Source organism: Apus apus, chromosome Z, assembly GCF_020740795.1.
Source record: "Apus apus isolate bApuApu2 chromosome Z, bApuApu2.pri.cur, whole genome shotgun sequence".
Taxonomy (NCBI): Eukaryota; Metazoa; Chordata; class Aves; order Apodiformes; family Apodidae; genus Apus; species Apus apus.
The window spans coordinates 76,607,212-76,633,554 of record NC_067312.1 but is presented as its reverse complement, the minus strand read 5'-3'; the positions used below and the strand labels follow the sequence as shown (position 1 = coordinate 76,633,554).

Sequence of the window (26,343 nt, the reverse complement as noted above, 5' to 3'; positions counted from 1 at the left end):
GTTTCACCCTCCTGTAGCTCTTGTTGGAGTGTATGTGTGGCTGCTTCAGTCTCAGTGGTGGTTAAATGTGGATTGTCCTGTTGGAGACAGTTGGCCTCCTTTTCTGTATTGCAGAGACAAGGTAATTAAAATGCTCTATTTCATTTTCAGACCATGCTAATGAGGAAGAGTTGGAAAAGATCAAGTAAGGTAACTTTTAGCATGTGGTCTTTTTTTTTTTTTTTAATTATTTGTTTTTTTAGAGGAATTATGATCTCTTAACCAAACATGCCATCTAGGACTGGAAAATTGTGGCACAGGAATTAAAATTCTCCTTCAAGTTGTGTTTTAATGGCGTGGTTTTTGTGTTTCATCAAATCAAAATCATTGAACAGCTGAGCTTTTAATGTCACCATTAAACCCCTCAACTTTGTTTTAGCGTTATAGCCTATCTTGAAGTCATCTAGTAACTCCATGTAAGTGGCAAACATGTCCTGATTATTTTTCTAAAAACCTTTCTTTTCTTACGTATAAACAATTTCCTGAAAGCTTACTTGTTGACAGAGATCTCATGCTGAAGGGTAACTTTAATTTTCCTACTACTTACGACTCTTTACCAGTTGGAGGTTTTTGTGTGGAAGTTCAAGGAGTCATTCTCCATCTCCACTTCCTACAGCTCTTCAGATGCCTCTTCAGGAAAATCCAGTGTCTGGCTTTTCTCCTCTTAGGATTCATGTGAGTTGTAAAAAAGTAGCAGCGTCTGCTCTTTTCCACTGGGGAAGGAGTAGGAGTTTTACTGCAGGAGAACACAATTCATTTTTCCTGTGTGTGTCTCCAAAAAGATAAAGGAAATATGTGTAGCTTCTCAGCAGTTTTCTGGACACCTTCAGCTCATGCTGCCATGGAGCTTTCAAGCTTTATGCCTGATTATTTGCAGAACTACAAAGAACATTAACATTTCTCAAAGTCTTGAGGTGGTTTGGTAGATGTGTGGGGTTTTTTTTTTTGAGATGCTATCGTGTAAAGGTGACCAAGTGAGAAAAATGAAATAGCTACATGGGGTGGTTTCACTTACGTTGTAAAGTAGTTTACTCTTCTGGCATATTGATGCACAAATTTAAGTAGAAGTTTATCAACAGACAGTGTTGTATATAGTGCTCTCTGACAAATATTTGCACAGGTTTTTTAAACTTAAGAAAAATAAGTTCGTACCTTCTGGATTATGCGTAGATTTCCACGTGGTTTGCTTCTGTGATACAGGACATTCACTCAACCTCTGTTGCCAAACCTGTGACTCAAAGACACTTGGCAAAGAGATGATGGGTAGTATTTTGATTCTCACCCAGTTAATTCAACTTTTCCTGAAATATCTAAGGTGCTCAACCTTCTGGAGAGTTACTGAGGAGCTGTGAGGAAGGTGAAGGACTGTTTTGCATCATGCCAGTGATCTGTTAACTCCTGATGTGCTGAGCGTGTTGGGGGACAGTTCGTGACACTATTTCAAGCACTTTCCATGCATCAAATTTCAGAAGGATCCAACTGTCAGTGTTGATAATCCTGAGTGAATGGCACCACTTGGTAGCTGGGAACTGTTCAAAGCTGTTCAAGTGAATTATTTACCCACATTCTCCCTTGCTGCATTCATTTGATAACATTTCAGTAGTCGCCGTTTTTGCAAACGGACATATCAAAAGATTTGGCAAGTAGTGAATGTACAAATTTAAATATTGCCTTTTTCTACATTTATCTCAGATGAAATAATAGTTTTACCTGCTCTGTGTGTGTGGTTTATATACGGAAGTATCTCAGTTAAACCACAGGAGCTTATTTGCCTTGTGAGGGCTATTCCAGAGTTCCAAATCTTTGGTCTGCTGTCAGGAAAAACAAATTTAAAAAAAAAAAAAAAAAAAAGGAAAAATCCTTTAAAAAATTGCTGTTCTCTGGAGGGCAGGATGATCAATATCAAATATCATTTGGAAGTTTAAAAAAATGTCTAGAAATAAGTCCTTAATACTATTAGGTAACAGAGAAAGTGCCCCAACAGAGATCCTTCTTCTTCCGGAAGTGTTTGTCTTACAGTCCTGAGAGCTGACCAAAAAAATAGAGTATTAATATTTTTTGTAGACATCATTCTTCCACTTCCTAAGCCTGGCTTTCTAGAGCCTGTAAAATGGCAGTTCAAGTAAATTAACTTGATTTTACAGATTATAACAGAGTCTTTTGCATTTTAAAAATGTATGTGCTTGAAGCCTACCTGTTCTGTGGCCTGAAGTTCCGAGGGAGCGGTGCAGACCACTGGGCAGAGTGTGTGTGGGAACTGCTCGGCTTGCCCAGGAAAAGAAGGGTGACTCCCTCAGTGCAGCATCACAGTCCTCATGTGCTTGCAAGCAATTCCTCTGGCCAGTTCTGAGCCTTTGCTTCACACGCTGCTCCCCCTGTGCACCCCAAGTCAAGGTCAATGCATCTGTGCGTTTCACCTGTTTTTCCTGCAAACCCTGCAAACGCACTGGTGGTGTAAAACATTTGTGAGTGGCCTTGCAAAAATGCAACACCAGTTTTGCTTTTGTTTTTAGGGTTTTTTCACCTCTTACTTTGTTGGATTTATTGTTGTTTTTCCTTTTTTGTTTGTTTTTTTTTACTTCTCTCTATCAAGTTTGCTTTATTCCAGACATAATTTTGAGCAGAAGTCGTGGCAGCTCAATCACTCCCTGCACTGTCTAAGCCAGAGGGAATAATACTCTTGCACTGAATCTGGCAAAAATTAAATTCACACCATTTTGAAGTCAGGGCATTTGTACATTCTGTCAGATCTCCCAAAGGAGCCTCCCACTGGGCTTTTTTAAAAAAACAAACAAACTGTTTATTTATTTAAAAAAATTACGGTGGGAAGTTAAAATTTGCTCTCAGTTTCAAAAAGATTGTTTTATTTCATCCACCACAAGACTGATATTGCATGAAAGCAGGATTATGACTTTGCAAGGTGGGCTGTTTGCTGTCTGGTCTCAGGGGAAGCTGCTTCATTTCTACCACTACGTGTGTACTGAGGGTCAAGCAAAGGTGGCAGTGGATTATCCAGTATTTCATGCACTTTCTTGTGATCCAAGTGTTTGCTCAGTAACCTCAGCTTGCCCGTGACTCAGTTCCTATGGTTTAGAATTCAGGTTCTCCCATATTCTGTGGGTGAGCTGACAATTGCCACAGCAAAAAGAGAGTGCTTGTAGGATCTGGGTAATCAGACATCCATTTAAACCAACCATGGAATTTTTTCGGCTTATTTTTTCTTTTTAAAAAGCTGTTTGAAACATGCTGACCACTGCAAAATGTCTTTGCTCACTGTGTATGGATCTGACATGTTCTGTTTCTGTGATTCTCCACATCCACCTCAGTTTTCCTTTAGGGCAGATTTTTCTTTTGTCATTAATCCTCCTGCTGAAGTTGCAGACTTTCTTGGTGAGCTCTTTCTTCGGGCTGAAGGAAACAAACTTCCTGCTTCTCTCTTGCTTTCTAAACCGCCTGGATACCAGATCTAACCCGGCGACGAAGTTTTTGTGGTCTAGGTATAAAAGGAGAACATAAAAGCCCAAACTGGCAAGAAGAGGTGATTTATTCCTAATAGTCAGCACCGCTCTGACAGTGAGAAGAAGGGTGCTAATTGCTGAAGTGATTTCCATCACAGAATCCTTGAGGTGCAAGAGATCCGTGCGACGGGAAACAAACCGTTGCTATTTCCAGCGTGAAGCCAGGGCAGGTGAATTGGGAAGGGTGGTTTTCTCCTTTTTTCCTCTCATTATGAAAACAAGAAAAAAAAAAAATCACTCCTGACTCTTGCTAAATCTCTGCAGCACAGAGGGCCTAATCAATAGCTGAGGGAAGGGAGTGGGAAGGGAGCCTATTAAAATGTTGGCGGCATAAAATTGAGTTAGAAATGTGCATATTGCTCGTTATGGTTTTTGTAGTGTTCAGTGCAGGGCTGTCAAAAATAATAGCAAAAGAAAAGCTTAGAATTTTCTTAGGCATTGTTGAGCCTCAATCTTATAACAGAGAGAAGCACAGACTGTTTAAAAGCAGTATTATTTCTTCTGAAATAAAAAAGGTCTTTTTAAGGAATTACTTCCTCATTGTTCTCTTGGTTTCCAATGATGAAATATCATTACTTTTGCCATGCCTTTATTACCAGAATTTTAAAAAGAGAAAACCTTTCTGCTTCTAAGGCTTTTAATGCAAAGGGGTGTTTAACTTAAAATCAAAAGCATAAATACTAAACTTGGGGTCAACTAGGCTGTAATTACAATTCAGTAGTGGTTTAACAAACATATAGACTAATGTATTTTCCAGCCAAAATAAAACTTTTCCCTTGATTATAGCTGGAGGTGGTAAAGGGGAAGAGCCTACAGGGTTTGGTTGTGGGTTTTTTTGTTTGGTTTTGGTTTTGGTTAAATTGTGCTTTTAATGAAAAATGTCAGGGATTTTATGGTCTTCACCTTCTTCTGGTAAATCTTGTCCTTGCAAATGGTGCCCCAGAAAACATTAAACAGGTTTTAGATAAAAAAAACTTGCACATTTTTTTGCTCAAAAGAGCATTTTATTTTGAGCAGGCAGACTTTTCTGCTAGTAATCTGAAGATACCAGTGAATATTTTATGAAAAATCACCTGTTCCCTCTATTGCTGTAGAATTTGCTGTATGATTTCAGGAGGTTTCTTCAGGACAGTGTGAGATGGTGCAGGTTGGTGCTATTTGCTTGCAGGGGAAAGCACAGTTTGCTTTGGAAGGTGTATCCTGGCTGTGCTGAGTGGGAGAGATGGAGGGAAAAAAAAGCAGGAGACAAGGAATTTGGGAAGATAAGAGGAATGTTTGTGGAAGACAAGGTGAATGGCAGGGCAGGTGTTGACTGATCCTGACTCCCCAGGATTTCAAGTATCTGGGATATTTAAAAATAGGCCTGTGTGCAAGGTAGGTGCAAATAAGACAGAAAATAGGTATTACAGCCTGAAAAGTTGTCTTCCCACCCTGCAGTGAGAACCGTGAGAGCTAAACTGTGTCTGACAGGTGTTTGTTTAATCTGTCCTTAAAAATCTGCAGTGATGGATATTCTACAACCTCCCTAGAGAATTGGTTCCAGTGCTTAACTATCATTTCCATTTAAAGGCTGTTTTTTTTTTTCCTAGTGTCTAACAGTATGTCCCTTGGTGTAAATTAGGCTTATCTCTTCCTACAACACAGATGGACATGTTTTATCACCATGATTTGGGCACAATTTATACACACATTTTAGAGTGAGTCTGAAAAAAACAGGCCATTGAAAAAAAAAAATAAATAAAAATAAATTAAAAAAATAAAATTAATGTAGAGGATAGTTTCAGGGTGCTCAAATAATCTGAATAAGGGTCTGCTCTTCTCCTTTTGACCTTCATGGAAGAATTACAATTAAACTGAGTTAAAATATAATCAAACCCCACATTAGACTTCCTACATTAGTGGTAGATTAAAAGGAAACAAAACACAACAACAACAAACGACACCAGAAAAACCTTTTGAATGTTTTAATTTAAGGACAGAGGAACAAATGGTTTGGCATCTTTGGCCAAACACAGTAAGGAAAAAGGTATCCAATAATTATCTCCTATGTTCTAGCCAGTCAGTAAAATCTGCAGGATAAGATGAGGTGTTTCTGTTTCATGTTATCACTGATAAGTTTTGAACTGGGAGTACTAGAATGCACTCAAATGTAATAATACTTCCAATTTATGTCATTAATAAGTGATTAGCTGTTTCAATGTGACTTGGATCAACTGGAACCAAAGGTCCATTCTTCCCAGAAATGAAGATAGATTCATCTGGGTAGCAACAGGTTATGTAGAAACTAAGAATAAAAATATACTATCATCCCAAAGACATAACTGAGGAGTGACTTGTGATTAATTACAAATGGTGAATCAAAGAGTGTATTTACTGCCTAAAGCAAGTCAATTGAAGTAATTTTTAATTTGCATTTAGATAGCAATTTTTGCTTTAATTCAGATTGGGAAATTTCTGCATATGCTTTTAAAACGAAAAACAAATTCATGAACATTTTAAATAAAAAATGAACCAACTAATGACTTTTTAAAATTTATTTTGAGAGCTTTTAAAAAAATGTGTGTGCTTCAGTTACAGAAACTAAAGTACCAAAAGCTAAGGCCTTATTAACTGGTTCTTTTATGCCCAACTGAAAATATTTAGTTTGTGTGATTCAAGATTTGCCTTTTCCTGGTATCACAAGCCTTATGAAGCCCTTTTATTCTGTTTTAAAATGGAAGAAAATGCTTTTCCACTGGAATGTGATGCCTCTTGAGTAGAGACTAAAATTGGGAATAGCAAATCATGGTCTAAGAGTTCCAAAGACAAGGAGAATTCTGCATAGAGTTGTATGATATTTCCTAATTGAAGAAATTTGCAATCTGTTCAATCTTTCAACAAGCTACTTTCAGCCAAAACTGTGGAATTTCAGGGTAGAAGGTAGAATTATTTGGTTTGGGATTTTGAAGAAGAATCTTATAAATGAGAAAATACTTGGCCTTTGTAAGCCACAGGGTTCTAGGTGTCAGTTTATCAGCTCTAAATGGTGTTTGATGGAAAGCTACTAAATAATGGAAAAGAAGTAAAAAAAAAATGTCAGAATAGATACAGCTCCCTGTTAGACATCTGGTTATAGAAATTATGCAAATATTTGGTGAGGCTTGCATTTGCATTGCTTCCATGTGGGTGGTAGCAGCTGATGTGGTTCCCAGTCGGAACAGCAGGGCAGCATTTCCATGAGGGCTTTTGGGGATCATTCCTGCAATTCCGAGAGCACAAGGAGTCTCCATCAGGTCTCAGTGGGCACTGTCCTTCTGGGTGTCACATTCAGTGTTGGGACCGTGGTGACACGGGTCACCTTGGGGACCTGTTGACCTCCACACGTTGCAGCCTCAGTTTCCAGGTGGGGCTGGTGGGAGGGGGACAAGGGTTCAGGTTAAGGTCGCACTGGTGCAGCCTCTCTCGACATCTCCTGGGGGCACAGACAGGGTTGTCTTGTATAAATATTCCATTTTCCCACAAAAAGCAAATCATTGGGAGTGCTTAATAGGGTCTCAGTCTTCATCATACTACACCTGTGCAAGTGCCTTTGAGTAGAATGCACAATTGTTTAACTTAGCAAACCAAAGAAATCAGCGCAATGCGGCAGAATTACCTGGTTTTGTTACAAATATTGCAGTGTCACCACAAGATTGCTGCTACAGCCACAGTAGTGAGTTGTTAAGAGTGAACATCCTAAACCAGATTTAACATGGCAGTCATACTGGAAACACAGGGTACAGAGCAGTGTACTCAACCACAGAAATTTAGATTAGGTTTACCAAGAATTAAAATACCCTGAAATGTAAATCTAGTTGATAATAAGTTCAGGTAAATGTTCTTTAATATTGCAGTAATTATCACTAATAGTCCATTTATAAAAGTTGGATTGTCTCACCACTCAAACACTAGAAAGGAATTGTCATGATCCCCTTGGAGGCATTTTTGTAGCTCAGTGTCTACATGCTGATGACTTCTGCGAGGCGCTATAATTTGTGTAGTTTCTAAAAGGGGAAAAGCGTCGTGAATCCATGTGGCAGTGCCTTGTCTATCCCTTTTTTAAACATGACTTCCTTGATTTTTTTCATCGAGTGGAAAAGGGATGTAGAAATGGCAGCTGTATCAATCATTATTTTAAATCTTTTTATCCAAGCCATGCAAGCATCCAGGAAATCTAGAGAGAAGAATTCTGTTTTGTTGTGTTTGCAGCAGTCATTTAAAATCCTGGCTTTGCTTCACTCAGCCTTGTTTGTCCATCTGCACTCTATTCAGCAGTCAAGAAGAGAATCGTGCTTTCCTACTTTCTTTCATTACTTTCATGACTGGTATTTAATTTAAAGGTTCCAAACCAAAGTAATTCTTTGGATAGAGATCCCTTTGCAGGACACAGGGCTGGATTATTTATTTGATTTTTAAAGCCTAAAGAAAAAGAGACAAACAAACAACCCACCAAGAACCAAAACAACTTCGTGGTAGGCACACTGTTCTACTCCTGTCTGTTGTTGAGTTATTCTTGAACAACAGATTTTGTGTTGAAGGCTGCAGAGGAGGAGGAGTGTGTCCTGGTGGTGTGTGTAAGAAGGAGGAGGTGCAGTGAAAAGCAGAGTCTGTTTGCACAAGCACAAGCAAGTGATAAAGGCTTTGCAGGGAGTGATCTCTGACCAGGGACAAGGTGAGGTCAGGCTCACTCAACTCATGATGGACTGGAGTTTCAAGATCATGTAGGTACCCAAAGATAAATAATTAGGGGATTTTCAGAAGTACTCAGTAAGGCTTCTCTTCTATTGAGGAGGGTGAAAATAAAGCTGTGGCAATTAATACACTAATCAAAAACATGTTCTTGATGAACCTGGAAGCAATTCCTAGATGCTGGCTCATCCTGGCTGGTTTGCCCCCCTGTGATGTTAAATGCCACTGTGTGACTGTGTACAGAATATTAACCTGTGCTGTAAGATCATCTCTCAGCTCTACAGTTGCAATTAGCTAACTGCATTAATCATACCTAATAGAGGACACAGTTCTGTTTCTGTGTCAGAAGTTTTTTCTGCTAATGGCATCCCTAGCCCCTCCACTGCCCCACGTACAGACAGAATAGGTGGAACACAAATAATAGGTAATTTTATCATGTAAGAAAACGTTGGGTTTGCTTACTGTTTATAGCCAAACCATTAAAGCAGTGCATGGATATGAAAAGATGTGATGTTTTCTTTCACTGGCAGCTTTGACATGAAAAGGTCTAAAAAGTCTCACCAGGAGTCTTAATTTCCTTTTGGGAAAAGAGAGAAAGTTTCATTTTTAAAATATTTTTTTTTTCCTTTTACTCTTGGTTTAGAACATGGCAGGTGGCAGTCTCCAGGCCTGCTTATAAATGCACAATAATATGAATAATAATTCTGTGTTAATGACACTTAGCTGTAGCCTGAGATGTTGACCTTGCTTCTTTCCAGATTGTGGCGTTACGTAGACAAGTGTGGCCAGTTTCAGATGGAACATTACAAAATATGTAACTTTCCAGCACTTCCCAAAGAAATTAGAAGCTGTGCAGCTTCTTCATGTTTTTGTCTATTTGTGGCAGAAGAGTGAAGCCAGAATGTAAAATGCTTCACCTGCTTTCTGAGGGAAATAAGTTGTCGGAGAATTAGTATTGAGAAGTTCCCCCTCACAGGAGAAACTTGGAAAGATCCGTGCTCATTTCTTTATCTTCCTCTCTCACAGTCTCCATTCTGACTTTACAACTGACTCACTGTGGACTAGATGACAGAGGTTGCTTGGATACCAAAAAATGTGCCTGGAAATTATGTGCCTGTCTCACACTGTGAAATTAACTTCATAAAGAACTCTTAACATGTGAAATCAAACTGGTTTTCCCTCTTTTTTCATCTGTTAGCTTTTCATCAAATTTGGCTTGAAATCTAAGCATTGATATTAATTTATTTTACTTCCTGCCAGAAACACTATGTGGCTATAGGGATTATTACTTTATCTCTAATTTCTGAGGGTAAGGATGACTTTAACTGGAAGGAAGGTACATTGCAGATGTCTGTTCAGATACTCTTCAGTCTTTCTTAGGAACATGATAAAGTTACTCTTGCTGGAGAGACCACATATCCTGTGCCTTTCACATCAAGGACATCTCAGTAGAATCACAGACTCACTTAGGTTGGAAAAGACCTTTAAGGTCATTGAGTCCAACCATCAATCCTACTCTCCCAAGTCCAGCACTGAGCCGTGTCCCCAAGAGAGCCACAGCCAGCCCACACCACCTGATTTTTAGCAGCTAGCTGCTTTCCTGACAGCAGGTTGAGATGTAGACTCTGCCCATTCACCATTGGTGGACATGCTGCTGGGCTCTGCTCAGCCATCGCTGGCTGGGAGACCTGGTTCTGCCCCAAAAGGTCTTTCCCCAGCAAAACCTCCTTGTTCTCAGGGTTTCTACCTGGCTCTTGTGATCTCCTGGCTGACCCAGCTGTCAGTTTAGGCCCTGGGCATGGTCACTTAGATCCTCCTGCCTTGCCACCTTGTATGTAAATTACTTCAGTTGATGAAGCTCCCTACTGGCCATAAAAAATCAGCATGTTTTATAGGGTGGCAGCTGCTCTAATGCAGCAAATTATTTTAAGAGCCATTGAAAGTACGGAATTTATATCAAGTATACTCTCTAAATGATTCACTGTCTCATTTGTGATTAGTGAAGTAGAGAGCTATGCAGTTGTGCTTAAGCTTTACTTCAGTAGAGTTGTAAATGCAGACTCTTACTGATTTTCCATGATAGTAACTGGGAAATCAATTTGATTCCTGCTCAGTTCTTAAAAAAAAAACCCACAATTGTGTATTCTTTACCAAAATAAGTCTCAACTAACCACTGCTTCTCTTCCAGTATGAAATGTGTTCCTAAACATGCTTTGTCTCCTCTTCTTTCTGTATCTCCTAATATTCAGGGCAGTGTCAGTTTTGGTTACTTACTATTCAGTCATTCTTTTTCTCTAAAATTTATACGAAACTTGATCAAGAAAAAAAAAACTTCTTCACAAGTGAATTCTTTGGCAACATGGTCTGTATACCCCCAAGGACAGGGTATTTGTGCTGAGAAAAAAAAAAAATGCATCAAGGCTAGTCATGTTCCCATGTTGTAAATGAAATCTCTGCTGGCAGCTGAATTTCCCACTTGTGCCCTAATTTTTGTAGAGTTTCTGCTCTTTCATATCCCACTGCTACTTGAGCACTGGAACCAGCTCCCCAGGGCAGTGGTCCCAGCACCAAGCCTGCCTGAGCTCAAGAAGCCTTTGGATGATGCTTTCAGGCACATGGGGTGATTCTTGGGGTGCCCTGCACAGGGACAGGAGTTGGACTTGATGATCCTGATGGGTCCCTTCCGACTCAGCAGATTCTAGGATTCTGATTCTCCTTCATGTCACAGGTGAAGTTAAAGGTTATTCCACAGCTCCTTCTTTGCCTTCAGAGAGACAGTAAGTTTGAGAAGTTTCTCCACAGTCAAATTCTTCGCTTCAGGAAGAGAAATCTTGGGTAAATATAGTGAAATATACCATACTGTGTGGAATGACTAGCCATTAGGAAATACAAATACGTGACAAGAGGAAGTGTGAAGTACTGCTACAAGCATGTTACTCAGATTTGCTCCAAGCCCAGTGGCCCCACTCCTCATGTACAGCCATTCTCTGGTGAGTGCAGATGGTAATCCAGTGATGGTACTCCAGTGTGCTTTCTATAATCTCCTCTGGGTAATAAAGTGAAATTCCTCTCCTGAGCACTTGCATGGTGTAACCATTCCTCTGCGTTTATCCTCTGTAGGACTCAGACCACATTTGCACTGAAAACCCCTAACATGGGGGTGTGGAAGGGATTAAGCCTTAAGTTTAGCTATCTGGAGTTCTGATTTTGGCTAAGGTAACCTTGAATGAATGCACTTTCAGAACAAAAGGGAGAGAGCCTTTGACAGCCTTGCTCCCGAGACACGTTTTGCCTCTCTCAGGTGTGCAAAGATGGTGTCCCAGTTCTGGAGCCACTGGCAGGTACCTTGTGCCCCCCAGGGCTCAGAGCAAGCAGGAGCTGATCTGAAGGGGCTCAGGTGTCTGACCCTGCCCCAGGGGAGGTCCCTGATGAGCGCCATGGCAATCTGGTTTGGTTGTGGGTGCATGTGAGTTTTCTTTTAACCCTGCAAACAGCAGCTGAGGGTTCACAGGCCACCACTTTCCACACAGCTCCAGTCACAGGCTCTGCAACATCTCGTTTTGAAACTGTGGAGCTAATGTGTTGGGTTTTCATTCAGTTTTCCGTGCTGTTTCTGAGAATACCACATCATTTTAGAGGCTGGGACAACTGCCTTGTGCACGGGAGCTCATTGACTTGTTTTTCCTTCGTCCATACATCTCATATTGTGCTTATATTATTTTAATGGAAGTTTCATTTTCTCACTGCTTTTTATGTTATTTTAGTCTTTGTTCAAGTTCATTCAGTCATGTGATACCTGCATTTATTTGTAATGCTGTTAGTTCTGTCTAACTAACAGGGAGGGAGGGAGAAGTGAAGCTGGAAAAAACACTTTTTTTTCCCCCCCTGAAAATTTCCTTAAGTAGCATTTGTTCTGCTCACTTCTGGAAAAGCAGCATAGGGCATCATTACCTGTGTATTTGTCACTGGTTTGTTTCTCTCCAAGTAGTTTTCTGTAACTTACTTTGCATATGTGCTGCCAAGTGACTTCAGAGTGGCTTAAGGTGCTTGGTTTACATTCGTAGTTGCATAAAACCTGCGTTTAAATGCAGGGGAGTGTTTAAAAAATTGTTTTGACTGAATCTTGTGTTCTTATTTCCCTCAAGTTTCAGACCCAGAGCTTACGTCTCTCAGACCTGCACAGAAAATCTCAGCTATGGAGAGGGATAGTTAGCATTACCTTGATAGAAGGTCGTGAACTTAAGGCCATGGATGCAAATGGGCTAAGTGATCCTTACGTGAAGTTCCGGTTGGGGCACCAGAAGTACAAGAGCAAGGTAATCTTACCTGTGGACTACGGTGCACAGTGGCTGTGTTAGAAATGTTTTGTGGCTTGAGTGACTTGTTTCAACAGGGATGGAGGTTTATTGTGGCATGAATGAGCTGTCAGAGCCCCTGAAGCCTTGTTTAGATAATTATTTTTATTTCGTTATAAACACAAATAACAGTAGATGGGGAGAAATGCAAGACTAAAAATGGCAGGGAGGCACACCTGGTTTTTCCATGCCATTTATTGGCTTTTATGTCTTGTTATGGGTGGTTCATGGCAGAGCAGAGATGTGGAGAGATTCTGACAAGCAGATGCCACCTTCGTGCTCAGTGCTGGTCACCTCTTGGATCTTTGGCCTGGTCTCACCCTCAAACCACGTCGTGCTTATATTCTCACTTTCCTCATTGTATCCTTAGAGCAAGTTTTTTGTACGTACTATTTTAACAGAGAGGGCTGATCAGAGAGAATATTACTGTGGAAACTTGCTTGGCTTTCTTGCTATTATTTTTTATTTCCCTGATCTCGATGGGTTTGAACATTTTCCGGAGAATGGTGGGGCTGCTGGTCACCCAGATGACCTTCCTCTCTCAAAGGCCCTGACAGCCCATGTGGTTTTTACAGCCAGACAAAGGGCAAAGTGAGGAAGAAGCCATCATCATTTCAGTGCCATATCTGCAGGCCTCTGAATCCACCCCAGGGCCTCTTCATCTGAAATTAGAAGAAAGCAAATTTCATGCTTTCGTGACTTAAAAATTTTCATAGCATTTCTGCATTTTACTGGTCTCTGATTTTTCTGTATTTTCAACCCCAGTGGAGCTGGTGGATGTAGAAAGTAGTGCTTATTTTGTAGGGAAGATTCTGGGCAGTTTCCATTCTTGCTCAGGACAGATGTGACTACTGTGACTACTGCTTTTGTAGTAGGGTAGAAAAATCTGCTTTCTCTTGTGCAGAATGTGGTCAGAAGCCACAGAAGTTACCACTTTTGTCAGAAGTAAGCCAGCTGATTTGAGAAAACCACTTTCATCTGAGTTGCAAAGGAAAGAAAGTAAAACACAGTATTTAAGAAAAAAAAAATAAATAGCATTATCCCATAGAAGTAACACCTAGTATCATCTTTCTCCCAGTATTACTGCAGCTGTGGGGGAAAAAAGGACATGATAAGATTGTTTCTTTTTAAATACTTAAAATCATCATCTAGTTGTCATTGCAGGTGCTTTGTTTTCCTTGAGGCTTAGACTTCACAGCTGACTGCCACTCAAGGGAGGCCACAGTTATTCTGCAGAAAAATGAATCCATTCCCAGGATAAGTCCTTTGTTCAGGAGGATTTGAAGGTGACAGGTTGCAGGGTTTTGGAGGTAACTGTTGTGTCAAAGAAGGGTTAGGGAACTGTCCAATGGTCTTTTCCAGTTACTAGTTTTTAATCCTCACTGCTTAAGATCCTTGTACTGCCAAGAGAAAAAACTTCCTGAACAGACTGTAAAGATCAAGTTTACAGTTCAGGAAAGTGTATTCCTGCACAATGCAATATGACTTTCTTTTTGCTCTCCTTTCAGATTGTGCCAAAAACTTTGAATCCTCAGTGGAGGGAGCAGTTTGACTTTCATCTCTATGAAGAACGAGGTGGAATTATTGATATTACCGTGTGGGACAAAGATGCTGGCAAAAAGGATGATTTTATTGGCAGGTTTGTGCAATTACAGCCTTCTTGTTCCCTGGGGATGAGAGAGGATGATTAAAATGAACCTTGCTGTAGAAACTATCTTTTATGACCATTTGTTCTTGCTTTTTTTTTTTTTCTTTTTTTTTTTTAAGGTGGGGAGTAATTTATTTCAAAGTATTGGTGGAGTTAGCAGCATTGATGGAATTCTTTACTTGGGTGATGTAAAGTAGTTTTTATTGACCAGTAGGTGGCAGCTTCTACCAATTGATAGACACAGGTTTTCCAAAATAAAACCCAGCACATTTAGAGCAATAATCAAGAGGCAAGAGGTTCCATATGGCAACGTCCAGCTTGGAGGAGAAATAACTCTCATCACTTGTAATGTGCACATAAGACCAAAATTACTTACTTATTTTTTAAATCTGTTTGGAAAATGAAGTGAGAGTTTTGAAGTACTGCACACAGCTTTTGGGGTGAAGAAATGGGACCATTCACTTAATTAATTTTCAGGAAAAGTGAATCTTTGGGGTGTGTCTCAAGAGTTCAGGAAATGGTATCACTTTGTGTGGTTATGCTCCATTTTACTGTGTAGGAACAAGAAGGTTGCTCATGTTTTTTAATAATGGCATTAACTGTTAGCTAACAGGGGAAAACAAGCTATCTTGTGCTCACAGACCCTGCAAAGTTGGTGCTATTTGGAAAGCTCAGACTCTTGTTTACATCCTACTGTAATTGATATCCATGCATTGGTTATTATAGTAATTACTGTTAATCACATACATTTTGATTGTAGGTTGTTTGGATGTGGGTATATTACTAGGACATTGATACTATTAACTAGTAGAATTAGTTTTGGTAGTTAACATCTGGAATGGGAATCCCACAGCCTTGTACTTTTGCTGTCAATGTGGTTGTATTTCTACTGACCTTTTCCTCCCTCTGGCTCTGTTTAAGGTAATTACTTTCTTTATCAAATTAGATCAGCTGGATAATATTCTACATTTATTTCCTACCATAAATTGTGGGATTTCAGGATACATGCAGAGTCTGTGTCACATAAACAGCTTTAATACCAGCAAAACCACTTCTCAAAAGCATACACAGTAGGACTTTTAAAATGTGATTAAACCCAATGGATTTTTGAAGTTTGCATTGGATTTTTGCCCTTGCTTGATTTCAGCCAGTGCATATGGTAACAATAACTGTTTTTCTGAAGCAACATGATCATTTAGTGCTATGTCAACACATTATATACCTTGGAAAATTATTCCTGTATTCTGCTTAATTTTAACCTTCTTATCCAAAAGATGGTGAGATTCAGAGTTTTCACATGTGATTTTTCCCAATACTGTTTCCAAAGCAGCACTTACATTGTTACTTTTACCAGTAATAATAAAGTTTTTCAAGAGCATTGCAGAAAAATAAAAGACACCATTTTTGCTCCAAGGCACCTGAAACTTAAATGTTATAGGGAAGTGAGAGAAGGAAAATTTGTAACTTCAAATTTGAGCTGCTTGAGTAGCTCTTAAGATACCTGAAAAAGTTTTATGTCATAAGTGTGCATCTGTTTCTTTTTGGTAACTGCATGCTATTATGCAAGTAAGAAATGATTTCTGCATTTTATTTACACCCAAAAAAATGTGATAGCCTGAGAAAATTTCTCTTTAAGAAGAATGCTTGAAGCCTTCAGCATTTTCAGTGGAAGAATCTGATTTTGTTTTTGTTTTATTTTCTATAATTTTTCTAAATAGACATAATTCTTATTTATACCAAACAATATATTCCTTGGATAAAGCTAATCTGTACTGCTTCTGCAGTATAGTATTGATTTTACCTAAATCAGTGGCATTTTTCCCAAAATCTTGCTGCTCTTGCTTTTTGTGGCCTCTCTGCTGTCAGTGTATGTGTGATCCCTCTTGAGTTTGTCCTCTCAGACACTCTCTCATTTCACCTTCCCTTGGTGCCTTTCCTCTGGATAATGCAACCTACAAGCAACTGCCTCTCCATGAAGATTTCCATGAAAAACTTTTGTCATTTGTCAAGCTCAATCTGAATACAAAAATAGGTCTTAATATTCCCCTTCCCTGATACTCTTTGCCAGTGACTGTGGATAAATATCACCTGACACCTGACAGCTCCACTTTACACTGACCTCTCTTCCCCAGTTTCTATTTCCAAGGCTGCCTCTAAAAGCTGGAAATACTTGGAAATTAGTAGAAAAGACACTACAGACACTCTGTGTGTGTGTTACTCTAAATGTACATTGATTTTTGTAACGCACGGCTGAGTCATGCTCCGTGATTAAGGCTCTGTGGCTCTCAAGGCACATGTAATAAGTTGTATATTTTTATTCCAGTTCCAGGAAAAGTGATAATGAGACTGTAGGAAGGAAAAAAAAAAAAAAAAGACTTCCTGGTAGTATTCTAGCATGGCTCAGTGATGGGGAGTAATCCTTCTTCCTGTGATCTTCCTCCTTTCTTGAATAATGTGCAAAGCAGCAGCTCTACTATTTATCATATAGGAGTATTTTTGTTAAATGCAAGTGAAAATTATTATTTCTTGAAGGTATCCTGCCTGGCCAAAGTATGGTTAGGGAGACCCCATGCTTGTTTGAAGAAAGTCCTACTCCTTGAGGGAAACAGCAGGCCAAACTGAGAAAAGAGGGGGGAAGAGATTGTTTAAGGAGCAGTTCTCAGCCCTCGTCCACAGTGCTGGGTTCAGCAGGGTGTCTGTCCTGTGCAAAAGAGATATTGTTGAGCTGCTGTGAAGAATGCCACTCTTTGAAGAGTGCCACCCCTAAAACTGGTTCAGCAGTCCCAAACTGGGCTGGCTGTGGGAGAACAAGGTCCTGGGTGGAAGACTGAAGGGACAGACTCCAGGTTCCTGCTGGAAGAGGGCACAGAAGCCCCCTGGAGTTGAAATATGAAAGTATGAAGCTCTGTAATTTGCAAATTTAATTCCAAAGTGCGATGTTGCAACTTCTCCTGGAATGTTAATTCTGTCTCAGCTGCACTTCACAGAATCACAGAATGGTTTGGGTTGGAAGGGACTTTAAAGACCATCCAATTCCCAACCCCTGCATGGGCAGGGACACCTCCCACCATTCCAGGCTGCTCCAAGCCCCATCCAACCTGCCCTTCAACACTGCCAGGGATGGGGCAGCCACAGCTTCCCTGGGCAGCCTGGGCCAGGCTCTCCCCACCCTCACAGGGAAATAAAAGAAGTGGGAAATCAGGAATGCAGTTTTCTGTGTGCCCTCTGTGTCTCATCACAGGCATTAGGCTGGAGCATGGTAAGGACTAGGATGAAGCTGGGCATGTGGCAGGGATTCAATGGCATGTGTGCTCAGGCTGTGAGGGCTTGGGCTTGTAGTCCTTCTTTAAGGGCAGGAAGATAAAGCAAAATGTTTGAGAAGGCTGAAGACATGGAAGTGAGATTCTGTCTTTGGGGTGGGGTGAGAGGAAGACGGAAGTGGAAGGGGTGGCTTGTGAGAGGAAGGAAGGTATTAAGAGGGCGAGAGTGACAGCATGGCATCTTAATTCAGAGGAGAAAGATTTGTCTGTCACAGAGCTAGTGTAAAGCTCCATCTTCATCTGGGTGCCCGGGCACTTTCATCATGGTAGTTCCTGAAACAAGATGCTGACTGGTCGATTTCCATCCTTAACTTGCAGCATCCTGAGTTTGTGAAATTCATGTGAGTTGCAGTTGTGTGCATTCTCCATGAGAGTTGAAAGGATGAAGGACCTTGTGAACATCCATCTTAGCATACGCTAAAAATCCAAAAACCATTTCAAGGTTTATTTTAGGATTTCAAAAGCTGGGAAAAGACATCATACAAAAACTTCAAGGAAAATATAATTCTGATTGTGTGCTGATTTATATGAGGAAACTCTGGGCTGGACTAGAACCAGGCTTCATCATGCAGGAGATTGAATTCTGGCATTCTTCTGAATATCATTTAAAAAAACAACCCACAAAGCAAACAAAGAGACAAAAACAAAACCCACAAAACCCCACACAAAACAAACCAAAACAAACAAATAAACATTCCAGGACCAAAGACATAAGGTCTGAAGGTTCTTTAGGAGAGCATCAGCAGCTAGAGCCATAGGGGCAGCCTTCTTGCATTCAAATAAGCATGAGGAGTATTAGTGATTGCTTCATCTGAGAAGTAGAAATATATGTGTATGTGTGTATATTGTTCATTCATTATTCACTTTTTTGCTATGAGTAAGTAATTTCTCTCCTATGGAGTCAGTACACTCCTGCAAACAAACACTGCCATAAGCTTCTGATGGTAATACTAAGATCAAAATGAAGGTGAAATGATTTTAATCTTCATGTAATTATTTAACTTTCTCATCATCTGCATTTTTGAAGGCGATCCTGCCTGTCACCTTTACGATAATCAGCTAATAAATCCTCATGATTGTTACACCTTTATGCAGAGCAGTAATCTGAGCAAATTGGCTGCTGACAGCTGCAATAAATTGCCAAGAATGAGTGCTGTCAGAGAACAAGTTGTTTCTGTGAACATACAGAATAAGTAAATCCCATGTCATGCAGTTTTAGTCAGCTGAAGTTATTTGCAATCCGGTGTGGCAGGATTTATAGCATTATTTATTGTTATGAAAAATGCGTGTTTATCTTTAAAATGACATTGACTTTTATTTTGTGCCAGGAAATCACTGTTGACTTCATCTATATCTATTTTAATCAGTATTTATAGGTGCCACTATCTTTTTTCCCATCTGATGCAAACTAAGAACAAAAGACCTGGTGTGTAGTACGTTCCTTAAAGTTATGTATTAATTTTATCTGTGGCCAACATATGTTGTGTTTTTTTCCCACTGAAATTTATGTATCCTCACTATGGGAGACTGAAGATTACCAGAGAGGACAATGAGTGGTGCTGTGAAGCTGTGTGTGGGTTCTCAAACATGCATACAAACTTGAGTGAAGGACACTAAATATGCTGCTCTTAAGGTTTATTCACAGAATTTGCTTCCATTGTGTGGAGACTGTGATTTATATTAAAACACTGGCAGTTTTATTTTCTAAATACTGCTGCCAAGGAAGAGGTTTTGAACAATAGGTGTGAAACTGTGTGGTTGAAATTGATGAATCTAGGAAGTTTTCTCCATTTTGCAAAATTCTGTAAGGACAAAAGTAGTTCCTCTGGACTGATGCTGGTTTTTCAGATCCTTTTCCCACGTGGTGGTCTGAAAATTTCTGCCTGTTGAGGTAGCTTTGAAAGGGTGTATTACTTTCAAAGTTTAAACACAGAGGTCAGTGTGCTGTTGTAATTGGGGTTTTGAGCTGTGTGCACATGTGAATGACACAGCAATTCTGTGCAAACACAGACAAGCACACAACCAACAGCCTGTTTGTACAGTGGTTTGTTGATTGCACATGAGGACTAAAGGTAAATTATTAGAGATGCATTTCTCTATGTAAAATGAAGGTTTTGCCCAAAGCATTAAAATCTAAAAATGCTACTGGCAGATCTGCCCCTGAGAAATCCAGAAATGTGCTGAGCCTTCCCCATTTCTGATTGTTGTCAAAGGGAGTTAGATGTAAAAACTGCATCTCAGAATTTGGCCCCTAGGTATTCCACACCTTATTTATTCCTATCTCTCCACATTTTAACTTCTGTTGATACGGAGGCACTGCTGTTCTGCTAGAAAGCCAGAAAAGGTTGTTTTGGTTCAAAAATCTTCAGTAACTTTCTCTCACCAGATATTTCATTATTTACAGCTCTTACTGACAGTTGTTACTGTCATATACTGTTTCAAATTCAGTAGCACTCCCCAATGTATTCTGAAATACTGAATGCTGCAGACAGGCTGGATTATGTTTCTGGATCCTTCTCCTGACCCCTCTCTCTCCCACATGAAGAAATGAACTGCATTACATGAAGTGGCAAAGCAAGAGGAAAGGAGAAGGAGAAGCAGAATGGTAGCCTTGATGTGGGAAGCAAAACTAAGAAGGGTAGACCAGGGTTGGTAAGGATTTCTGAACAGCACAGGTTGGAGCTCTGTGAAAGCTCTGGCAAAGCTGCTTGGGCCAACTAGTGAAGGGGGGACCATGTAAGAAGACATGATGTTCATCAAAGCAACAGGCTGGTTTAGCAGGGGGAAGTGTTTAATTTTGCAGCAAAGACATTTCTACTGGTGACAGCCCCAGCAGTGCGTGTCTGTGGTGTACAGATGTGCCACAGGGGCAAGACAGGAAGCATCACATCATAGAACATCTGCAAGTACTTTTTTCCTCTCCCTGCAATTTTTCAAAAGTAAATCTGTAATTTTATTGTGAAGAGGTCTGTCAGCCAGTCATTTCACAATCCATCAAGAGGACTTTGTAGTATCCACCATGTTTCTTTTAGCAAGCAATAAGCACTTTGTCCCCATTCAGGTGTTGCTCAATGACCAGTGAGATTGTACTGCATTTCATGTATCTCATTTCCATTACCAAGACTGCTGTATCCCACGCTGCAGGGATCTTCCCCGCTTTCCATGTGCTGCTTGCCCCTTTCCCCAGGTCCTGCTGATCCCTGCAGTGAGGCAGTGCACTCCCAACTTCCCAGGGATCCTCTCCAGCTTCCTGGGGATCCTCTCCAGCGTCCCGGGGATCCTCTCCACCTCCCTGGGGATCCTCTTCAGCTTCTGGGGGATCCTCTCCAGCTTCCTGGAAATCCTCTCCGGCTTCCCAAGCTCACCACCACACTCCCCCTCAGTAGTCAGTGTCCTACTTAGCTGAGTTACAGTCTCCAGCTCCTCTGGGAGCATTCCTGGTTTTCAGTCTGTCACCTCTGCCCACCACCCATCACAAACATCACGTGGGGCCTATCATTTTGTTTCTTTTTCATTATCTTTACACTGGTTCTTCCAAGAACTTCAGGTTACTGCAGTCCTGTCTGTCTGAGCCGTGTCATTTTCTGCCAGTGCTTTGCAGAATTTCCCCTCTCCGTTTGTTTCTTGGTTTTGCTGGAACATTTTACTCTGCTGATAAAGGACCTGGAGTCTCACAAATTGTAGCAGTTCATGCCTCGCTGCTTCTGATGTGTGTCCAGCTCAGTTCTAATTGCAGAATCTCACAGTTTCCTCTCCTTGGCATCCTTTGGAGCAGCATAGACCTGGATCACAGTGGAGTTAAAAGCCTGTCTTCCGAACAAGTCATGATGATAATTAAGTTGCCTGGGTTGTAGCCAAGTGGTGCTTTTCTGTCCCTATCACTTAGGATTGTGCCAATTCCTCTTTTATGCTTTATTTTGTCATGTGAGAAAATGATCTTGCTATCTGCTGTCTCTCCCTTGCCTGGCCACCTGGCTTTTAAGAGGTCTTCTATGTCATGTTGCTACCTTTGTAATTCATTCATTAGCAAGGATATTTCACCAGGGTGCCAACACGGTCTTACATTCCAGGTTCTGTTAGAACTAGAGAGGGGAGGTGATTTTTACCTCTTAGACATGCTGATAATAAAATACTACATATAGTTCTGGCTTCCACACTTTAAAAAGGTTGCAGGAGAATTTCACTGGATCAGAAAAGTTACAAAAAGTCATTTGAGGGCTGTAGGAGATGTGTTCCAAGGAAATGTATAGGGAGCTGAAGGTGTTTAGCATATCAAAAGGAAGATCAAGAAGGGGTATGATTATGGTATCTGAGTACCTTCACTAGAAGAAAATACAGGGCACTAAAGGCTTTTTCAACCTGGTAAAGAAAGGCATATAAAGAACCAAAGGCCAGATGCATTCAAATTAAAAATAAATCAGAAATGTGTTTCTAACAGTTTGGGCGATTAACACACTGAGCACAGTTTCAGAGAAGTGGTGGATTCCCCCTTGGATCTTCACATCTTCCCTCTTGGGAGCGGGACCTTGTTTCTGCAGCAACTTCCTCTGTGGTGCTGGGGCACATGAGCTTGAGGCACTTGTGTGGTTTTTCTCCCTTTGGATCTCTCAGGGTCTGAAAACCCAGACCCACCCGATGCTGGCAACATTCACCTGCAGAGCTTATTTGGGGGGAATCTGCCTCCCTGCCTCTTCCCAAGGGATCAGCCAGGACAATCATGCCAGGGCCCCCACCCACTGCTTCCAGTGCTGACACAGGTATGGACTCTGCAGCCATTAGACAGCATGGAGCACCAGAGTAGTACAAAACACCCAATCTGCCCTAAAAACTACAATTCTCTGAAATGTGATTTATAGCCAGCTTGAAAATCTGTCTATGGAGTTAATGGCTATTTTGGCCATAATTTTTCATGCTGACCTCTTCACAGGGGGAGAACTTTCTTCTTTCAGCAGCAGCGTGTAAATAGTAATTTAATAAGAAATTGAATCCTCCAAAATGACTATTATCTCCTGCTTTCAGTGTGACAGCTGCCGGTCATGTGCAGCTCATGGCCTTTTCAAAATGGCTGTAATTTTTCATGGTCCTCAGTTTCAGAATGCAAGACAAAAAAAAACCAAAAACACCAAAAACAACAACAAAAAAACCAACAACTTAGCACCACGATGCAAAGCTTGGAATACTTTTGTGTACTCTCAGTAAAATGTAAAGGGCCAGTGTCAACCTGAACTTGCCAAAGCTATATATCTTTAGAAGTGCTTTGTTAACTTAGTGCCTGTTAGCAAATCTAATCCAAAAAGGAGTTTTGTGGGTTTGCTGCTGGTGTTTGTAGAGGTTATTCTAGGACAGGGTTAGTGCCTTAATAAAACCAGGGTCCCTTCAGTATTTTGGTCCCATGCAAAGATCTGGTGAGGGCAGTGTTAAAACAATTAAAAACAATTTAACTGATTTTTTTTTACAGGGAATTTTGGTCTGAGAGAGAGAAAAAAAAAACTGTTGGTTGTTCGTGTTGTTTGTGGTGTGTTGTTGTTGTTGTTTTTTTCACACAAAACTCAACTGTTGGAAAAAACTGAATTGGAAAGTCTCATCTTTTTGACTGAAGTGCCTCTGGTGAGGGACGTCCTCCAGCCTCAGCACCTTCTGCCAAGTTAGAGCCATGGGAGTTGGATCTCCTGGTGCCAGAGGAGGGGACGTGGTGCAGAATGAGAAGTGTGCCTTCACCCCAGCCAGCTCTTAACCAAGACTTCCACAGAGCCCAGGGGTGACACTCCTTAATGGAATAACCCCAGTTTTTGGTCACATTATCTGAGGGCACTTCAGAGGATGTGCCTCTTGTGAAATGGTGAAGGCTTTCACTGGGAAAAGTTTGCAGATGACTCCCTACCCTTTGTATGATTTTAGGAAATAACGAGCTGGTGACAGGCTGCTCCTGGAGATCTGTCAGGCAGACAATAGAGGCAAATTCCTCAGGTAACCTGTTCTGGTCATGATGCTATTGGGAATACTTGACAGCTGTAGGAAAGGTGCACAGGTAAAATCCAATTTTCAGATGCTTCTTTTAGCCCAAATGAAAAGCATCACAGGCTACTTATGTTGCAAAAATTGCTGTAACTTAAAGGAACTTGGAGCTTGTCACCCTGATGTAAAACCTGTAATTTTGCAGTCACTGCAGTTTTCTGATACAGATAGTTTGTTGGGTTTTTTTTGTTCCAGTGGGGGTAGCTTTTGTTACCAGTTTTTGAGTGTGAGTGGATTATTTCTGCATTACTTGTGTCTTAATAACTTTTTGATTCTTTTACTAACTTTTAAGAGAGTTTAAAGAGGTTCTTTCAATGACTAGTGGTTAAAATCACAATAGTGTTGAAGAGATATTTTAGGGTTATCTGCTTCAAAATAAACTATCAAAGAATATTTAACACCAGAGGCATCTTAACCTGCTCCAACTTTGAATGGTTGAATGCAATATTTCTTAAGGAGAGTTTTATACTCCTCACTGCAGTCTGAATAAATATTTGACAATGTACCTGTACAAAATTTGTATCTTTGTGTCAGCCTGCACTGACAACAACAACTTCAGTCTTTCCATACTGTTGATTTAATTTCTCACCCCTTACCAGCCAAAGAGTTCCAAATAAAAGGTAAACATTCAGGTCAGAATGCTGTGTCCATCCAGTATTTTTTTCATTGTAAAATAATTGAAGCTTCCTACTGTATGAGCTTTGCAGTAGTTTAATTTTGAGAGCTGCACAACAGGCAGCGTTAAAAAAAACAACAACAAAAGAAAATTTTCCTGTAGCAAATCTAATCTGCATGTGATAGCACAGTGCCCATTTTATGAGGCCACATTTATTCTCATAATTGGCTATTTCCTGTCCTTAAATGCCTATTTATTCATGTCTGCCACCTTTTTCTCAGTTTATTAGCCCTGCAGTCACCACATTATCTTTCTCTTCAAAATCAATTGACATTTTATGAAAAGAGTTTGCTAGATGTTTATTTTAGTGAGAGTGGCATATAGAACATGTGCTTGTCACATTAAATAATCCCTGTTAAAAGTAGAGTATGCACTGTCTTAACTATGTATCGGGAATATACCAATTTACTTTTGTTCTTTGTTGTTTATATTTAGAGTAATGGACTGGGAAAACATTACTGGGGTTGGTATGAGTAGATGGATTCCAAATAGTGCTTTTTCCTAGGGATTCCTGTGCACTGCAAGCTGGGATTTGACGCAGGTGTTGAATTTCCAGACATGCTCAGAGCTGCAACCTTGGGAAGCCCAAACTTGTGAAATACACACATTAAAATATTAAAACGCCTGTGCATGGGCTAATTACTAACACTAAGGCATGGTTAATTTAATTAAAAGCTTATGGCCAGCTCCGTGTTAGCAGTGATTCTGCTTTTTCCCCCCACCATGCTCCACCTTTTTATTTTTAAGGACATTTCAAAGCTCCTTCAGCCGCCTGGCACGCTCTTCATTAGCTTAGAGCAGGGAGCAGCCAGGGTTTTCAGGAAGGGTGGACTGGCTTCAGCCACTCTGCTCAGCTATAAGCAGTCGCTGCTCGTTACAACGTGAGACACCGTATTATACAGAGGGCTGTGGCATCAAGTTTGATCCTGGTGCCTGCATGAAGCTGGGACCCTGAGCTGAGTGCGGGAGAGCGGAGCCTCCTGGGTGGTGCTCCAGCCGTGTTTCCCTCTGCTCAGTCATGTTAACTCCATCACAACTGAGTCCACGCAGATTTAGACTTTTTAAGAGAGGATTCATCCTGTTGCTAGACGAATGGTAGCAGAAACGTTGGCTTAAAAATGTAAGCTTTGTGTTTTTACAAGAGGCATCATGAGAAAGTACAATTTAATGGGCTTTTAAAATTCTTCCTGACAGCGTTCGAGTAAGGCTTATTAGCTAACCTTGTTTCTAGTGTCTGTGTGCTCTTCTTAATACTTGCTGCTGAAATGCGTAACAGATTGTAGCTTTAAAAAACAGCAAACAATCAAGCAGGCAGCACGGGTGGAAGCTGAGGAGGGAAATTCTTCCAGAAGCTGGGAAGGAATTCCTCCCACTTTGTTTTTCTCTCCGGCTGAATGCAAGTAAACCGACGGGCTGGTGTTTGATGTGAAGAAAACCACATGCTGATGGAGAATGTTTGTTTCTAGGTGCCAGGTTGACCTGTCAACCCTGAGCAAAGAACAAACCCACAAGCTGGAGATGCCGCTGGAGGAGGGAGAGGGGTTGCTGGTGTTGCTGGTCACTCTCACAGCCTCAGCTGCAGTCACTATCTCTGACCTCTCCGTCAACTCCCTGGAGGACCAGAAGGAGCGAGAGGAGATACTGAAGAGATATGTATGGAGTTCTTCTCTTTTACCCTTTGTTTAGAGCTGAATAATAACTATCAGGGGAAAAATATCTAAATATATCCCTTATAGCCTTATCACACTCACCCAATGATGGTCATTTTAACTCATTACTAGTATTACCGCCGCGGATATGGGTAGCATCAAGAAGGCTACAAATACACTATACGGTGTTTTTCTGTAGTAATTCAGCTATTTTATATGATCATGTGCCATGAAGAAGTTCATTTTCCTGCTTTGCAGATACTTGTTACTAAGCACAAAATAACCAGGGGGGTCAGTCAGTGACTGCACAGTTTTTAGTGAGTGTTTATGCCAAATGGTTTGAGGTGCCAAGAGTTTTCAGCTTCCTTTTGGGCATCTACGAAGGGGCAGGAAAACTTAATTTTTTTGTTTGCACG

At 40.7% G+C, this 26,343-nt stretch overlaps 1 protein-coding gene across 1 annotated transcript in view; it reads left to right on the top strand.

Annotated features, from left to right (window-relative positions):
* Positions 1-26,343, top strand: part of MCTP1 (multiple C2 and transmembrane domain containing 1) — a 276,702-nt gene that overhangs the window by 132,936 nt on the left and 117,423 nt on the right. Inside the window, exons 6-9 of the mRNA XM_051643546.1 lie at positions 151-189; positions 12,410-12,580; positions 14,128-14,258; positions 25,745-25,931. Of these exons, the coding sequence (XP_051499506.1) occupies positions 151-189; positions 12,410-12,580; positions 14,128-14,258; positions 25,745-25,931 (528 nt within the window). The remainder of the gene's footprint in view (positions 1-150; positions 190-12,409; positions 12,581-14,127; positions 14,259-25,744; positions 25,932-26,343) is intronic.